The sequence below is a fragment of the Amblyomma americanum genome, chromosome 7 (genome assembly GCF_052857255.1).
Source record: "Amblyomma americanum isolate KBUSLIRL-KWMA chromosome 7, ASM5285725v1, whole genome shotgun sequence".
Classification (NCBI taxonomy): Eukaryota; Metazoa; Arthropoda; class Arachnida; order Ixodida; family Ixodidae; genus Amblyomma; species Amblyomma americanum.
In genome coordinates this window covers 29,584,546-29,597,755 of record NC_135503.1, presented here as the reverse complement: position 1 = coordinate 29,597,755, position 13,210 = coordinate 29,584,546, and the positions used below count along the sequence as shown (strand labels likewise).

At 45.9% G+C, this 13,210-nt stretch overlaps 1 protein-coding gene across 1 annotated transcript in view; it reads right to left on the bottom strand.

The window, feature by feature from the left end:
• Positions 1-13,210, bottom strand: part of Ipo9 (Importin 9) — a 35,905-nt gene that overhangs the window by 16,589 nt on the left and 6,106 nt on the right. Inside the window, exons 9-18 of the mRNA XM_077631618.1 lie at positions 10,428-10,579; positions 9,681-9,779; positions 9,414-9,520; positions 8,064-8,191; positions 6,607-6,685; positions 6,332-6,412; positions 5,364-5,511; positions 5,134-5,212; positions 4,288-4,436; positions 3,473-3,601 (exon numbers count right to left, since the gene is read on the bottom strand). Of these exons, the coding sequence (XP_077487744.1) occupies positions 3,473-3,601; positions 4,288-4,436; positions 5,134-5,212; positions 5,364-5,511; positions 6,332-6,412; positions 6,607-6,685; positions 8,064-8,191; positions 9,414-9,520; positions 9,681-9,779; positions 10,428-10,579 (1,151 nt within the window). The remainder of the gene's footprint in view (positions 1-3,472; positions 3,602-4,287; positions 4,437-5,133; positions 5,213-5,363; positions 5,512-6,331; positions 6,413-6,606; positions 6,686-8,063; positions 8,192-9,413; positions 9,521-9,680; positions 9,780-10,427; positions 10,580-13,210) is intronic.

Sequence of the window (13,210 nt, the reverse complement as noted above, 5' to 3'; positions counted from 1 at the left end):
GGTATAGTGAACCCCAACAATGTGAAATTACAGTAGAATATTGATCATACGAATCTCAAGGGGTCATGAAAAATATTCCTGTCATCAGCAATTCGTATCATCCACAACAAACAAAATTTGCATTTTTAGATTTTGCACAAATCTGTTTTCAACTGACAGGGCTTACTTATGGCCGTGCACCACCACTGACGTGCAACTTTAGTGCTCTGCTGGTTGTGCGCCACTGTTAACTGTTCGCAGTGTGCGCCGCGCAACTGGCGGTCGCGGCATCAGTGATGTAAAAGCAGCAAGTACTTAGTGCTCAAGGGTGTGGTCACTGCTCGCAAGTTCATATAATCTGTAGTGGGGCAGGGGTTTGTTCGTAACAATCCGAATTTCTGTCCACTGCACAAAATGCACCCTGGCCAGGGCATTTCACGAATTCGTATCATCCTGAAATTCTTAGCAGCCGGGATCGTATCATCGAGATTCTACTATTGTTTATTATCAACAGACAGAAAACCCCCTTGAAAATCCCATGCGAAAGCACAGTGCTACTGTTCGTGTTTATCCAATTCACGAACAGCACCCCACCCCTTGCAAGTGACCCCTGTGCTGACCGCATGCTTCAATCACTTTTCGCGTGCAGAGATGGGTCAGCTACATGGCCTTGAGCACCTAATGGCAGCGCTAACGCTGTTAAACTGCGTGAAGAGGTGAACGTGGGGTGCGCTTGAGGGTGGCAGCCTTCGGTTTCTTGTACTTATTTTCCATGCCACACCACTGTTATGTGGAACAGCCAACATAATTAAAGTCTGTTCCTGTTCTGAACTGACTTCAAAACACTTTAGCTCAACTTCTATGATAGGTAGGATGACCACTTTAGTCTTATTGAATACCTTGATGCTAAGAGAAATCAATGGCATGCATATTACAGAGTTCCCAGCAGCAAAATTTCTTAAAAGCTGTCAGCAAGAAGTTACGTAATATATTACATAGGGGCGCAAGGACGTGCTTTACATAAAATTAAATGAGATATTTGGAATCAGCATGCAAAAATATAAGTTCCGTTAAGATTTCATTACAGTCGATCCCGGGTATATTCGAACTCGAAGGGGATCGCGAAATAGTTCGATATATCGATAAAACGAAATATAAAATATGCATGTCAAAAGCTTCTCTAACAAATCCACACATCTCAAGGCAGTTTCCTGATGTCGTGACTAACGGGAACTTACCGATCTGTGCCTCAAAGGCGCGTAAAACACAAAAACACAGCGCGATGACCAGAGCACTTTATTTCGGAAGAAAAAAATCTGTGACCTTTGCTTGCTTTTTCTTCTGCACCATCAAGTTCATTAAGCTGTCCTCAAGCTTGTTGAGAGTGTCCAAATAAGAAAGGCCAGCTCCTTCCATTGTGCCACAACAGCGGCGAATGATGCTAAAAGCTGATGCAAGTTCAGCTGCAGTGCATGGTGGTTGGTCCTCTTCGTCAGAACCTTCGCCGCTGCTCGAGTCTGCGTCCTCGTCACCCATGATGTCAGCCACAATCTCCTCATCAGCGCAATCCGCTACAGCTTGCACGCCGTCGTCAGCGCTGACGAAATCGCGTGCTGTAATGCCGCCTGGGAATGCCGAGAGCTCGCGAAATTCGCTATCCAGGCATCTACACGTCGTTCCAAGCACCAGCCAGCATTTGAATGGCTCCGAGGAGGTCCACTTTGAGTTCGATTCGTAATCGAAGGTTGATTAGGAGCCTCTGCACCAGTTGTCATCTGTACCCAACCTTAAGCGCTTTCACAATGCCTTGGTCGAGAGGCTGAAGTTTTGCCGTTGTGTTTGGCGGCAGAAACTTGAGGGTGATCTGCTTTAATGGGCAGACAACATGATGGGCCGAACAATTGTCAAGAAGACAAACTTTGCGGCCAGAGTTCTCCAGTTCGGCATTCCGAACGCCACGGCAACCGACGACTTTTTCTCGCCAGCCTCCACTCGTCGAATGATGTCCGCCTTTGTTCAAAAATCCAAATTCTTGCGTTTTTTCGCGGCCATGGCTCCGGGACACGTGCCAAAAACGGAAAGAAAAACGCACTGCACCACACGAGTCTCAAGTCTTCGCGTTGGACTCGTGAATAAAACGAACAAAGCGAATCGAAAGATGCACCGCTCCGCGTCTCCGCACTACCACAAGCTCAAGCTGCACTGACCTCGTTCCTCTCGCTGCGCAAGCGGTGTCAGCCAACCAATAATAAAAACAATAATAATCGGTTTTTGGGGAAAGGAATTGGCGCAGTATCTGTCTCATATATCATTGGGCACCTGAACGGCGGCGCCTTAAGGGAAGGGATACAGGAGGGAGTGAAAGAAGAAAGGAAGAAAGAGGTGCCACAGTGGAGGGCTCTGGAATAATTTCGACCACCTGGGGATCTTTAAAGTGCACTGACATCGCACAGCATACGGGCGCCTTAGCGTTTTGCCTCCATAAAAATGCAGCCGCTGCAGTCGGGTTCAAACCCGGGAACTCGGGATGGATCAGTAGCCGAGTGCCCTAACCACTGAGCCACCGCGGCGAAGTCAGCCAACCAAAACACAGGAAACGGGCGCCTGCGGTCAGCGTGGTTTCTCCCTCCCGCTTCCCTTTCACACCCAATCGCACTCCAAGTGCTCCTCATCACGTGGCTTTTACCTACACGCCCCTTTCTCAGAGTGCGGGGCGGCGCGCTTGAGATTGCGGGAACATCGCGAGAGCTTCGTGAGGAGAAGCGCACTTGCGGGGGTGGGATGCGATGGGAGAAGCGCACTTGCAAGGATGGGGTATGGTGGGAGAAGTGCACTTGCCGGGGCACAGCCCAGCACGGAGTTCGATACATCGATATGCCGGTGCATGGGAGTTCTATATACGCGAACAATAGCACTATACTTTTGCATGGGATTCCCAAGGGGATTTTTCAACTGTTCAATATAGGCAATAATTCGATATATCCGGGATGGACTGTATTGTGACTTCATTAGTAAAAAAATTTTTTAAAAGGCCCTTTTCCCCCTTGACCAGGTTTATAACGGGATTACGTCTATAAGGAACTAAGCAATGGTTCCTGAATTGTTTAGTTTACCAGAGAACTCAACTTTACAGAGTTTGTGCGGAGTGAACTGTATTCTTTGCCAGGAGGTGCATTTAAAGCACTTCAAACAGCACCAAAAGGCTCTTGCGAAAAACTGTTATAAGAATGGTTTAGTTTATGGGGGTTCAACATCTCAAAGTGACTCAGGCTATGAGGGATGCCGTAGTGAAGGGCTCCAGAAATTTCGGCCACCTGCAGTTCTAAATTTAACGTGCACTGACATCGCACAGTACACGGGCCTCTAGAATTTCGCATCCATAGAAACTTGACCGCTGTGGCCAAGATCGAACCCATGTCTTTAGAGTCAGCAGTAGAACGCCACAACCACTGAACCACCGTGGCAGCTGTTACAATAGGCAAGCAACTTGTACCTGCAAAGTTGAGTTGTCGTCCGTGTGCATGACGCACTGCACCACGATGGGAAACGCTTGTGTGATGAGTGGCTCTGCGAGTGGTGGGGTACTGCTCCTTACTATCGTCTGCAGGACATCCAGGGAAACCTAAACAAGCAAGGAGACAAACCCATACCCACCATTTACAAATGAACAAAACCCTTAGTTAATTTCCAGGACTGTACATAAAAACCAACTGCATGCAGGTTTGTTTCACTACAAAGAGTGGGTAGAAGCACGTGAACTGCAATGGCTTGCTTACCTCTATCTGATACTTTGCAAAACAATTCAGCCGGACTACACCCGAAGCAGTCACTGCTCCCCAACAACAGCAACAGCGGCTACGTCTGTCTTCGGTTCTACTGTTTTACATGCTTGGTCACTGCTATGAAGGGTGCCAGTTCAAGGCTGCCATTTGGAGCCTTTTCTTGCATCGCTTTGACAGAGTCAAGATAAGATTTTTGCAAAGTTCAATTCTATCCGTCCAAGGCATTTCCAACGAAATATTTAGAAATGGCATTTCAAGGGCCTTTCCAGGCATTCAGGAAAGCACTCTGAATTGAAAGATGCCTGATGGTTTGTTTCATACTTGACACCAGAATTCACCCTTTCAATGCCAAGTCACATAAATGCAATGAACCCAAGAATTGTTTATCTTACAACATTACTCTATATAGCCATCCATTGCCATCATCTACATCCCAAACCGACAGGCTGCCCCAAGCAAACACCACTCATGGCTCAAGGATGCATGCATGCCACACCAGCTTTCAATGCATTCCCTGATGACTTACTGCCTGCAGACCAGATGGTATCCTGTCCAGTGGTGCTTGAAGAATGGAAACTATCGTGGGCAACAACCGCTGCTGTAGGGCTCCACAACAGAGGGAGTTCTGGCAGAGTTCCTTGAAGATGTCTTGGCATATTGACACCAGGATAGGGTCTGGGACAAGAACACGGGCACTGGTTTCAAAAAATAGAACCTCTTGCTTTCCACATCTGCAACACTCCCAGCACAGCAAGTTAAATGCAGTCGACTCCTGACAGTCCGAATTTTAAGACGACTGAAAATTAGGTCAAACTGTGCGGAGTTTGAATTACAGGAAGCCTTTGTAATACAACTGATGGTGATAGGACCAAAGAGCCAATTCGAATGATTTAAAGTTTGAACTAAACAGGTTCAAATCAACAACAGCCTGCTGCAGCAGCAACTAATGTCATAATGTCAAAAGAACCCCCCCTTCCCCCACCCCTTTCACTGCAGCAGAAAAAAATTATGATGCAATCACTGCTTTGACACTTGAACTCACTCCAACTTATACACCAGCTTACACAAAGAGCCAGAATGACAATGAATGAACAAGCAGCTATCATATCACAGTTTTTGTGCCTCATGTGACCTGAAGTTAACTTTGATGTCAAAGCCACCCATCAGCTGTTGAAACCGAAAAGCGAACAACACGTGAAGAGGAATTCAATAAGAATTTATTTACTGGGCAAAGGGGAATTCAATGTGGTGACCTTTGTTTACTAATGTTTCGCACATCATTCCAAAGCAAGAACAGGAAACAAAAATTTGGTGCCCTAATCCTTTAATAGGTCCCCATAACACAAGGGGCAGGCTGCCTTGTCATACGCACCGCTGTTGTACTTCAGGAACACAGCAATAGCAAGAGGCGAAACCCTGTTCTCTACAGTCTGGGTGAACTGTGGGTCAACCTGTGCAAAAAGAAAAGTACCACTGCTACACACAACCAAGTTCCTTAGCAGAGACGCAGAGAGTGCCAGAGATTATTTTGAGAATTTACATGGAAAAGAAGGTGAAATGAGCAATCAAGAGCAACAGTTGGGAAGGAGAGGAGGAGCTTACTGCAATGACAATGGAGAGAGCCTCCATGGCCAAGGCCAGCACATCAGAGGAAAACTGTGTTGAGAGTGATATGAGTCCATCGGTGAAAGGTGCCAGGAAAGGTGACAGCTGGCTGGCCAGGTTGTGGTTGTTCAGGTACTGACAGAAACTAGAGAGGCAGCACAAAAGCATGGTTACGGTGCCAGTGAATCCATTTTTTCCAAACTGCCATGCATGCACCACAGTAAAACCTCGCGGTATTTTTACTTAGGGCGTAGTCATATGACATCACTACAATGCACATCGCATTGTAGGGAGAAGCTCCAGGTGTTAGCCAATGCCAAAGACGCCTGTGAAGGACTCTGCAGAAGTTTTGCAGTGGGAAGGAACTGCGGGAACTGTCACCTTTCGCACATATAGAGACACATACAGTGCAGATGACACTTCTTCAGCATCGTCCAATAGTGACATTGCTGCCTGCATACCATGAAAGCAATGCTAAAGACAGCCCGGGCTGTACCGTTTGAGAAACTGCAAGCGCACTAGACATGATTCAACTGTTTGCCCAAATTCGGGGCCTAATAGAGCAGTTCGGACCCGGTTTAAGTGCTTTTGAGGCTGCACCAATACCTGCGAAGCCACCTTAGCGACAGACATAACAGATTTTTATGGTCCTACGTGAAAAAAGCTTCCGTGTGTGCCTTCCTTCATGAAATGCTTCAGGTAGCATCCTTTACCATGTCTGTGGTCATATTGAAGCCATTTTTGGTAGCACATACAGCCGCTTTGCATGCAGTTTTCTCCCGGTCTTGCGAGGTGTGCCTTAACAACAAGGTTTCACTGCAGTTCGAAATCTCACTCGTTTATCAGCTCTGACACCTGTGTAATACCCCAATCCCTACTTCACATCATTGTTCAGTCAACCAACAATGCTTATGCCACTGCAGAAGCCTCTGTGCTCAGCACCTTTCTTTCTTGAAACAACTCACCCCCACATGGCCCGGACTGCCGACACTCTCAACGTGGCTGACTGCGTCTGCTGCAAGCAGTCAACAGTTGTCTGAAGAAACCTGCAAGCAAGCAAAGGCCACGTCTATCAGCAAACGTAGTATGCTTTTATCTCAGAATTCTCGTCTGAAAATTGCACAGCAGCACAGACTCAACGCATACAAATACATCAAGCCCAAAACTATACATGAAAAAAAAAATCACAAAACAAGGAAAAAAAGCAAGAGTTAGCATGCAGGACAGGAATGTTCCAAACCTTTGTGTCATTTCTGGCGTCAGGAAAGCAACAAATCTGCTCGCCACCCAGAGACAGCGACCAATTAGGAATGGTGAATCTGCAAAAAAAAAAAAAACGGAAAATAAATGGCAAGGTACAGTAATATCTCATTAATTCAACCCGCATTAATTCAGACATTTGAACAATTCCAACTGGCAGCGTGGTTCCGGCCAACAGCCATGTAAGTACAGCAAGACCTCGTTGATGTTTTTTTTAATTGTGGGGAATAACGTATTATCAGGGAAAACGTATGATCCAAGCCGCCTGATTTTGAGAAATGTTACTGTTGACTGAGGTAAAAAAAAAACATTGACAATTTCACTTTATAAAAATGTCAGATGGGATTTCTTGGCACAGGAGCTGAACAGATCCTATTCATGAGCTCGCTGAATTCAGTCTGCGTTTGTGCTTTCTTTAGCATGGAAGACAATTCATAACGCATCCGATCCGTCGAAAGCAGTGACGAAAGTAACCGATATCTCTTCCTTGTCATTTTCGAATGCTTCGCCCCTTTGCTCCCAAGTACTGTGGGAAAGGCACCGCGGCGGCTAATTATCGCAGTGTTTGCTTTTAAGAGCGTAGGCTCTTAATCACGTTTCTCGATTTCTTGGGGTCTGCTACCACCTCCCTTAAGTGTGAAATTTTCCATGTCCGAGGAATTCAAGATGGCGGCCCCTATAGTAAATCGATATAGCAACCCAATTGGCGATTGATTGGTGACGTCGCTTATAAATCCAACTTTTTTAAGCTGCGTTTCCCAGAACCAGCCCGGTCGGTGTAGTTCGTAGAAGCTTCGACTCCTTTCGTTTATGCACAGCGAAGAAACCTCAGCGTTTCTCTTCTTCACATCGCATCCCTGCAGAAACGGCCGCCGCGAATGCTAGTGCGCCGTTTTTATTTTTTTGTTCTTGGAGATGATGATGGAGCTTTGCCTCGTTGCATCGAGGCACTGCTGTGAAGCCGCCATGGCGAGTGAATGCCACAAAAAACGTCGTGTGCCCTCTCGCTCGGCCAACTTGTATGTTTGCACATGTGCAGTTGGTCAATAAACGTATTATAAGATAGCAATTTGTCGAAATTTTATACGTAGTAGCCGGCAAATCATGTTTTCAGGGAACATATTAACAGGGAAAAATATAGTGCAACTCTAAGGGACATTTTTAATGGCTGCGATTTTGGTCGTACGAACCGGGAAATCGTATGAACCGGGATTGCATCAACGAGGTTTAGTATACTGTAGTATATGGCATCACACTCATGTTAATTCAGATGCTACTTGGCTCACACCGGCTAATTCAGATGAGCTTCTGACAGGGGGCCACATCGAGGTATGACTGGCACAGTTAGCAATCAAAGGGGTGCAACAACCAAAAGGACGAAGCAGGCAGCTAAAATGAAACCACTTTACAATTGAGAGCGTTAAGGCCAAGCCTCACCTGTCGTGCTCATGTTTGCGAGGGCAACTGACTCAAGGAAACCCCTCAAGTCAAAACCTTGGTTACCAGACACAAAGGAGTCTCGACAGCTTCCCAAGGCCAGCATGCATGACTCGTGGATTTTCCACCTGGTTAGGAAAAGAACAGCACAAAAATATAAGCTCTTTGACAAGTCTGGCTAATTTAAGCGTATATACGACGTACCACCACGGACAGCCAAAGTATATCAGTTTCACTAGTTCCACCGTTGGCACTAGCACAAACATCTCGAGCATGCAGCTCAATGTTCAAGACAAAATGTGGGTAGTTTTGTTGGACACAGAGGACAAACTGAAGTTGGCCTGTCCCGATACATTACCACACTCTAACAAACAGAGGCTCTACTTTCAATGAAAACAGGCTAAAGAATGCAAAAAAATGCACTGCCAGACCAGGCCAATTTCACAAGCAAACTGCAATAATATCAAATACTTTCTTACGGTGGGAGTAGTTTACCACCCCAAAGTGGTCGTGTAACTGTCACTGAACCCTGTTGTAGATATCGCAAGTACTTTTTTATGGAGGGAGCCATTTATAGAAGGCCACACCGAGTGGTCTTGTAACTGAACCCCGTCATTGTAGTAATCAGCAAGCAAGCCAAGGCAAGTAAAGTGAAAGAAAAAGAAGACTTGGCTTGGGATGGCTAGGTCTGTCTTGGCACCCAAGCATATATCAGCCACAAGACAAGCAAAGCAAAACAAAGAGCAAACCAAGTTAACAAAGAGAGAGAAGAAAGATAAAAATGCAAAAGGAAGAGAAGACAGAATCTATGCCAAGAGAGAGGAAAAGGAAAAGAAGCAAAGAAAGAAGCCAAGAGAGAGAAGAGGAAGAGACAGAAGAAAAAGACGAAAGAAGAAGGGAAAGAAAACGAACAGACATGCTGCCTCATGCAGAATGTTTTAACTAGGCAATAGCCTAATTTTGCCAGTCTTTTTTGTTTGTGGATCTCTGGGTTTAGACCCCCTACCAGCCACTTCCTACCAGCGATCACAGAGCCCAAAATTCTGTTGACTTCGCCAATACAACAGGTTAGAATCAAGTGGTGCAAGAAAGGAATTCCAACTTCCATCTCCGAATTTCTCAAGACGCATCTTTTCTTGCCAAACGAGCATCAACATAGTCAGAAAAGCCATATATATTTGTCACCATTTAACATCCTTACAAAAAAAAAGGAACAAAGAAAGTTGCAGCTGATTATGACATACCATTATAGAATGATAGCAGTTTTGCAACCACGAAACCCATGCAACAGAGCATTTTACTTTTTCTGCTTGTTGCAGGGTTCAAATGAATACTATGAAACAAACATACCAGTATGGGTCACCATTTGCCCGTGCAGTGCTGCTCTCTTGCAAGTGCTTGGCCACTGCCTCACTCAAGCCTCGAGCACTTTCCTCTTCATATTCTTGAAACAAGGCCTGCATTGACAGCATCAGCCATCAATTAAATTGTATGCACACGCACTTTCTACCTCTGGCTACAGTTTCATGTAACAAATTTTTCTCTCTAGATGCATAACAGCAGACTGCTTTTAAAGAGCAAGATAAACAGGCAGAAGTAAATTAGTTGTTAACTCACCAAAAGCAAGTCTTGGGCTGATATCCTAACAGAATACGAGAAGGTGTCATCATCTTCGTCTTCGACAAATCGGTCTGGACTGCTTGTCCAAGTTCGAACCTGCACGGAAAGAAAAAAATCACGCATTCACTAAGAGTATGTGGTGTTATATATTGCAACCAACAAATATTAACTAGACAGTTATTACAGCCAACTCTCGATAATTTGAAATTGAAGGGAGCCTTTTAATGCACTTCTGTGTTGACGAAACCGCCGCATGAGTAGAAATAAACCGGAAGTATAAATTAAAAAAGTTGAAATTAACAAGATTCCACTGTATTAATATGTCATGAATATTTTGATACAGAAGTTAAATATCCAAGATTTGCCAGAGTCGGGATATTTTTTAAAACTGAACCCTATCATATCTTCACCAACAAACAATGCTTTAATGGCAGTGCACAGAGCAGTTTTCGAAACATTGGAGCATGCAACTAATCAGTAGTCAGAGTAAGCCTAAGCAGACAAGGTAAGTAGACTGCAGGTTGGTAGACAACTAGCAGGTAGACTAGTAGGCTAAGTAGGTCACTGCTGCTGGCAGCATAGGACATCACCTTTAAGAAGCCAAACCTCACGCAAGTTCCTACAGTTCCCATGTTCATTCAAAGATTCACAAATCTTTCCAAATGGGCAAAAAATATAATGACAGTAGTAAACAAAATGTTTCATGATGCACAGCTAGATAAAAATCTCATTTAGGCTATTTACCTGCTCTTCTGTAATCTGCATGTAGAATACGAGGTAGTAGATCAGGTCAGAAAGTCCCTTCTTGACAAGGCCTCGGAACCTCGGTGTTTCCACGAGGGCATTGACAAAATCGAATATCATGAAGACAACATTTTCAAAGCCAAGCACTTCACCTGAAATGAGACAAGGAAGCCAACATTAACAAGGGATGCCGGGCTGTAGTTAAAAAGGGCCCTGACAAGTTGCAATAGTGCTTTATGGTATGGTCAGCAGCAAAAGTTTATGGGATGCAGGTGTGCATAAAAAAATTATTTCGGCAACATCATATATACCAATTACATGAAACGCTAGCAAGTATGAAGGGGTGGCATGTTTCAGCCAGTGGCATCAATACCAAAAGATTGGAGCATGACGCGCTTCTAGAATAAATTTGCCTCTGTGCACAGTGTACAGCATCCTGTAAACTTTTGCTGCCAACTGCACATGTGAAAGAGTACTAAAAATAAGTTTTAAAAATGCATATACCGTATTTATTCGAATCTAGGCCGATAGTTTTTTTTTCAAATAATCATATTCCAAACTCTAGGGTCGGCTTAGATTCGAGGATTTTAAAAAACGCGCGTTTTTCATTGAAACTGTTAAATATGGTGCATAGCTAGCACCATCTAGAAAAGTCGGTATCGCTGCCGCTACCAGTCGTGCCAGTAGCCAACCGTACACAAGCGAGGTTGCTATTTTGACCTGTGTCGTGTGGGCCGTATCGGTGTGCAGCGTGGTGTTTATCGCGATGGCACCAAGCAGGAGATGCCACTACAGTGCTGCTTTCGAAAAGTTGTGATAGCCGCAGAGGCATCGTTGAACCTTCAAGCCCGGCGGGACTTGGACGTTTTTCTCGTCGACGCCGGTCGTTGGAGGGGACAACGACAGCAGCTTATTGCGCGCGCCGAACGAGAATGGCATTTAGCGGACCAAAGAAAGGCCGTCACCACGAAGTGGAGACAGTTTTGGCAGACTTTGTTCGGACGCACAGAGCAACTGCCCTTCCAGTGACAACAGAAGTGCTCCAAGCGAAAGCTGGGAACTTACGAGGGAGCGAGGCCTAACGCTAAAGGATTTCAAAGCCAGCCGGGGCTGGCTTCAGAAATCCATGAAGCGGTTCGGCTTCAGCCCCCGACGTCGCACTTCAATCACCGAGAAGCCGCCAAGCGATTTCGAAGAAAAGCTAATAGCTTTGCAGCGCTACGTGCTGTGAAAGAGAGAAACGGCAGGCTACAACCTTGGGCAAATCGGCAACGCCGACCAGACGGCTGTGTATTTTGGTATGCCAGTGGCGTACACCGTGAATGAAAAGGGTGCCAAGGAAATGAAGGTGCGCTCTGCGGGATACGAGAAGCAACGCGCAACTGTGATGCTATGCTGCACGGCTGATGGACATAAACTCCCTTTTAATATGATACTTAAAAAGAAGACACTGCCTGCTCGAGAAACTTTCCCAAAAAATGTCATTGTGCGGGCAAATGAGAACGGGTGGATGACGGGTGCGATGGTGGAAGAGTGGGTTAAGATTGTGTGGCGACGGCGTCCAGGAGCCCTTTTGACAAAGAACTCGCTCCTTGTTGTTGACTTTTACCGTGGGCACTTGACCGACAACGTGAAGGCTGCGCTCGCCCAAGTGAACACGGACCTCACTGTCATACCGGGCGGCATGACGGGCCAGTCGCAGCCATTTGATGTCTGCATCAACAAACCTTTCAAAGATCGTCTGCGGAAATATTAGACGGACTGGTTGACTGACAAAGACCACATGCTAATGGCAACGAGCCACATCAAACGTGCATCGCTATTGCAGCTGGCGGGCTGGGTAGCTGCAGCGTGGGACGACATCCCAGGTACTTTGATTGTGCGCGCCTTTAAAAAGTGCAGCATATCTAATGCGCTTGACGGTACCGAAGATAGTGCACCGTTTGAAGGTGACAGTGACAAGGAACATAGTGACGAGTCTAGCAGTGACGACGACGTTGAATGAGCTCAGCACAATCAGATTCAATAAATGCTGTTTGCATTTTGTGAACGCTGTCCTCACTTTTTTTGTTCGGCCTACATTCGAGGTAATATATATATATTTTTTTTGGCTTCGGACTTTAGGGTGTCAAGAAATCTGAATCTGGGTCGGCCTAGATTCGAGTAAATACGGTATTTGACTCTCAATAAACAAAAACGCAAGTAGTGACCATAACCTGCCGCTGCATGTCACCACCCTACACACTATTTCCTTCCCTACACACTATTTGCATACCCGGTACAAGCCAAACCACGAGTTGAATGTAGTTTATAAGCAGACCTCAAATGCAATACGTTAAATGCTAGCATAGTTTCCCATCTGCAAGAACTCTTCCCAACAATGTAAAGATAGTGAAAAAGATGGCCAGGCTTAGCTTGGTTAAGCCAAGAATGCGTTGCATATCTCGATGGAGTTCTGTGCTGCTCCGTTGACTCGATAGGCTATTGACTCGATCGCCATTGAAACTGCCCGTGTAGCAGCGCTCGATCGCCTTTGAGTCGATAGACTATCGGTTCGAGGGCCCTCGAAATGCCCGTGTGACAGGGGTATAAGACTGTCCCGGCGAAGGAGCGCAGCTCTTTTATACATATGCCGTGACGTCAATCATAGCGCAGCGCCCCTAGCGGGAGGAGTGGGAGTCAGGTGGTGGCTGTGGCCGCGCGAGTTGGGGCCCAGCTTTTCCTCCGGCTGTCGTGACGTCACGTCACGTGGTTTGGTGGCTGCCCGGCCGCGCCCAAGGGCT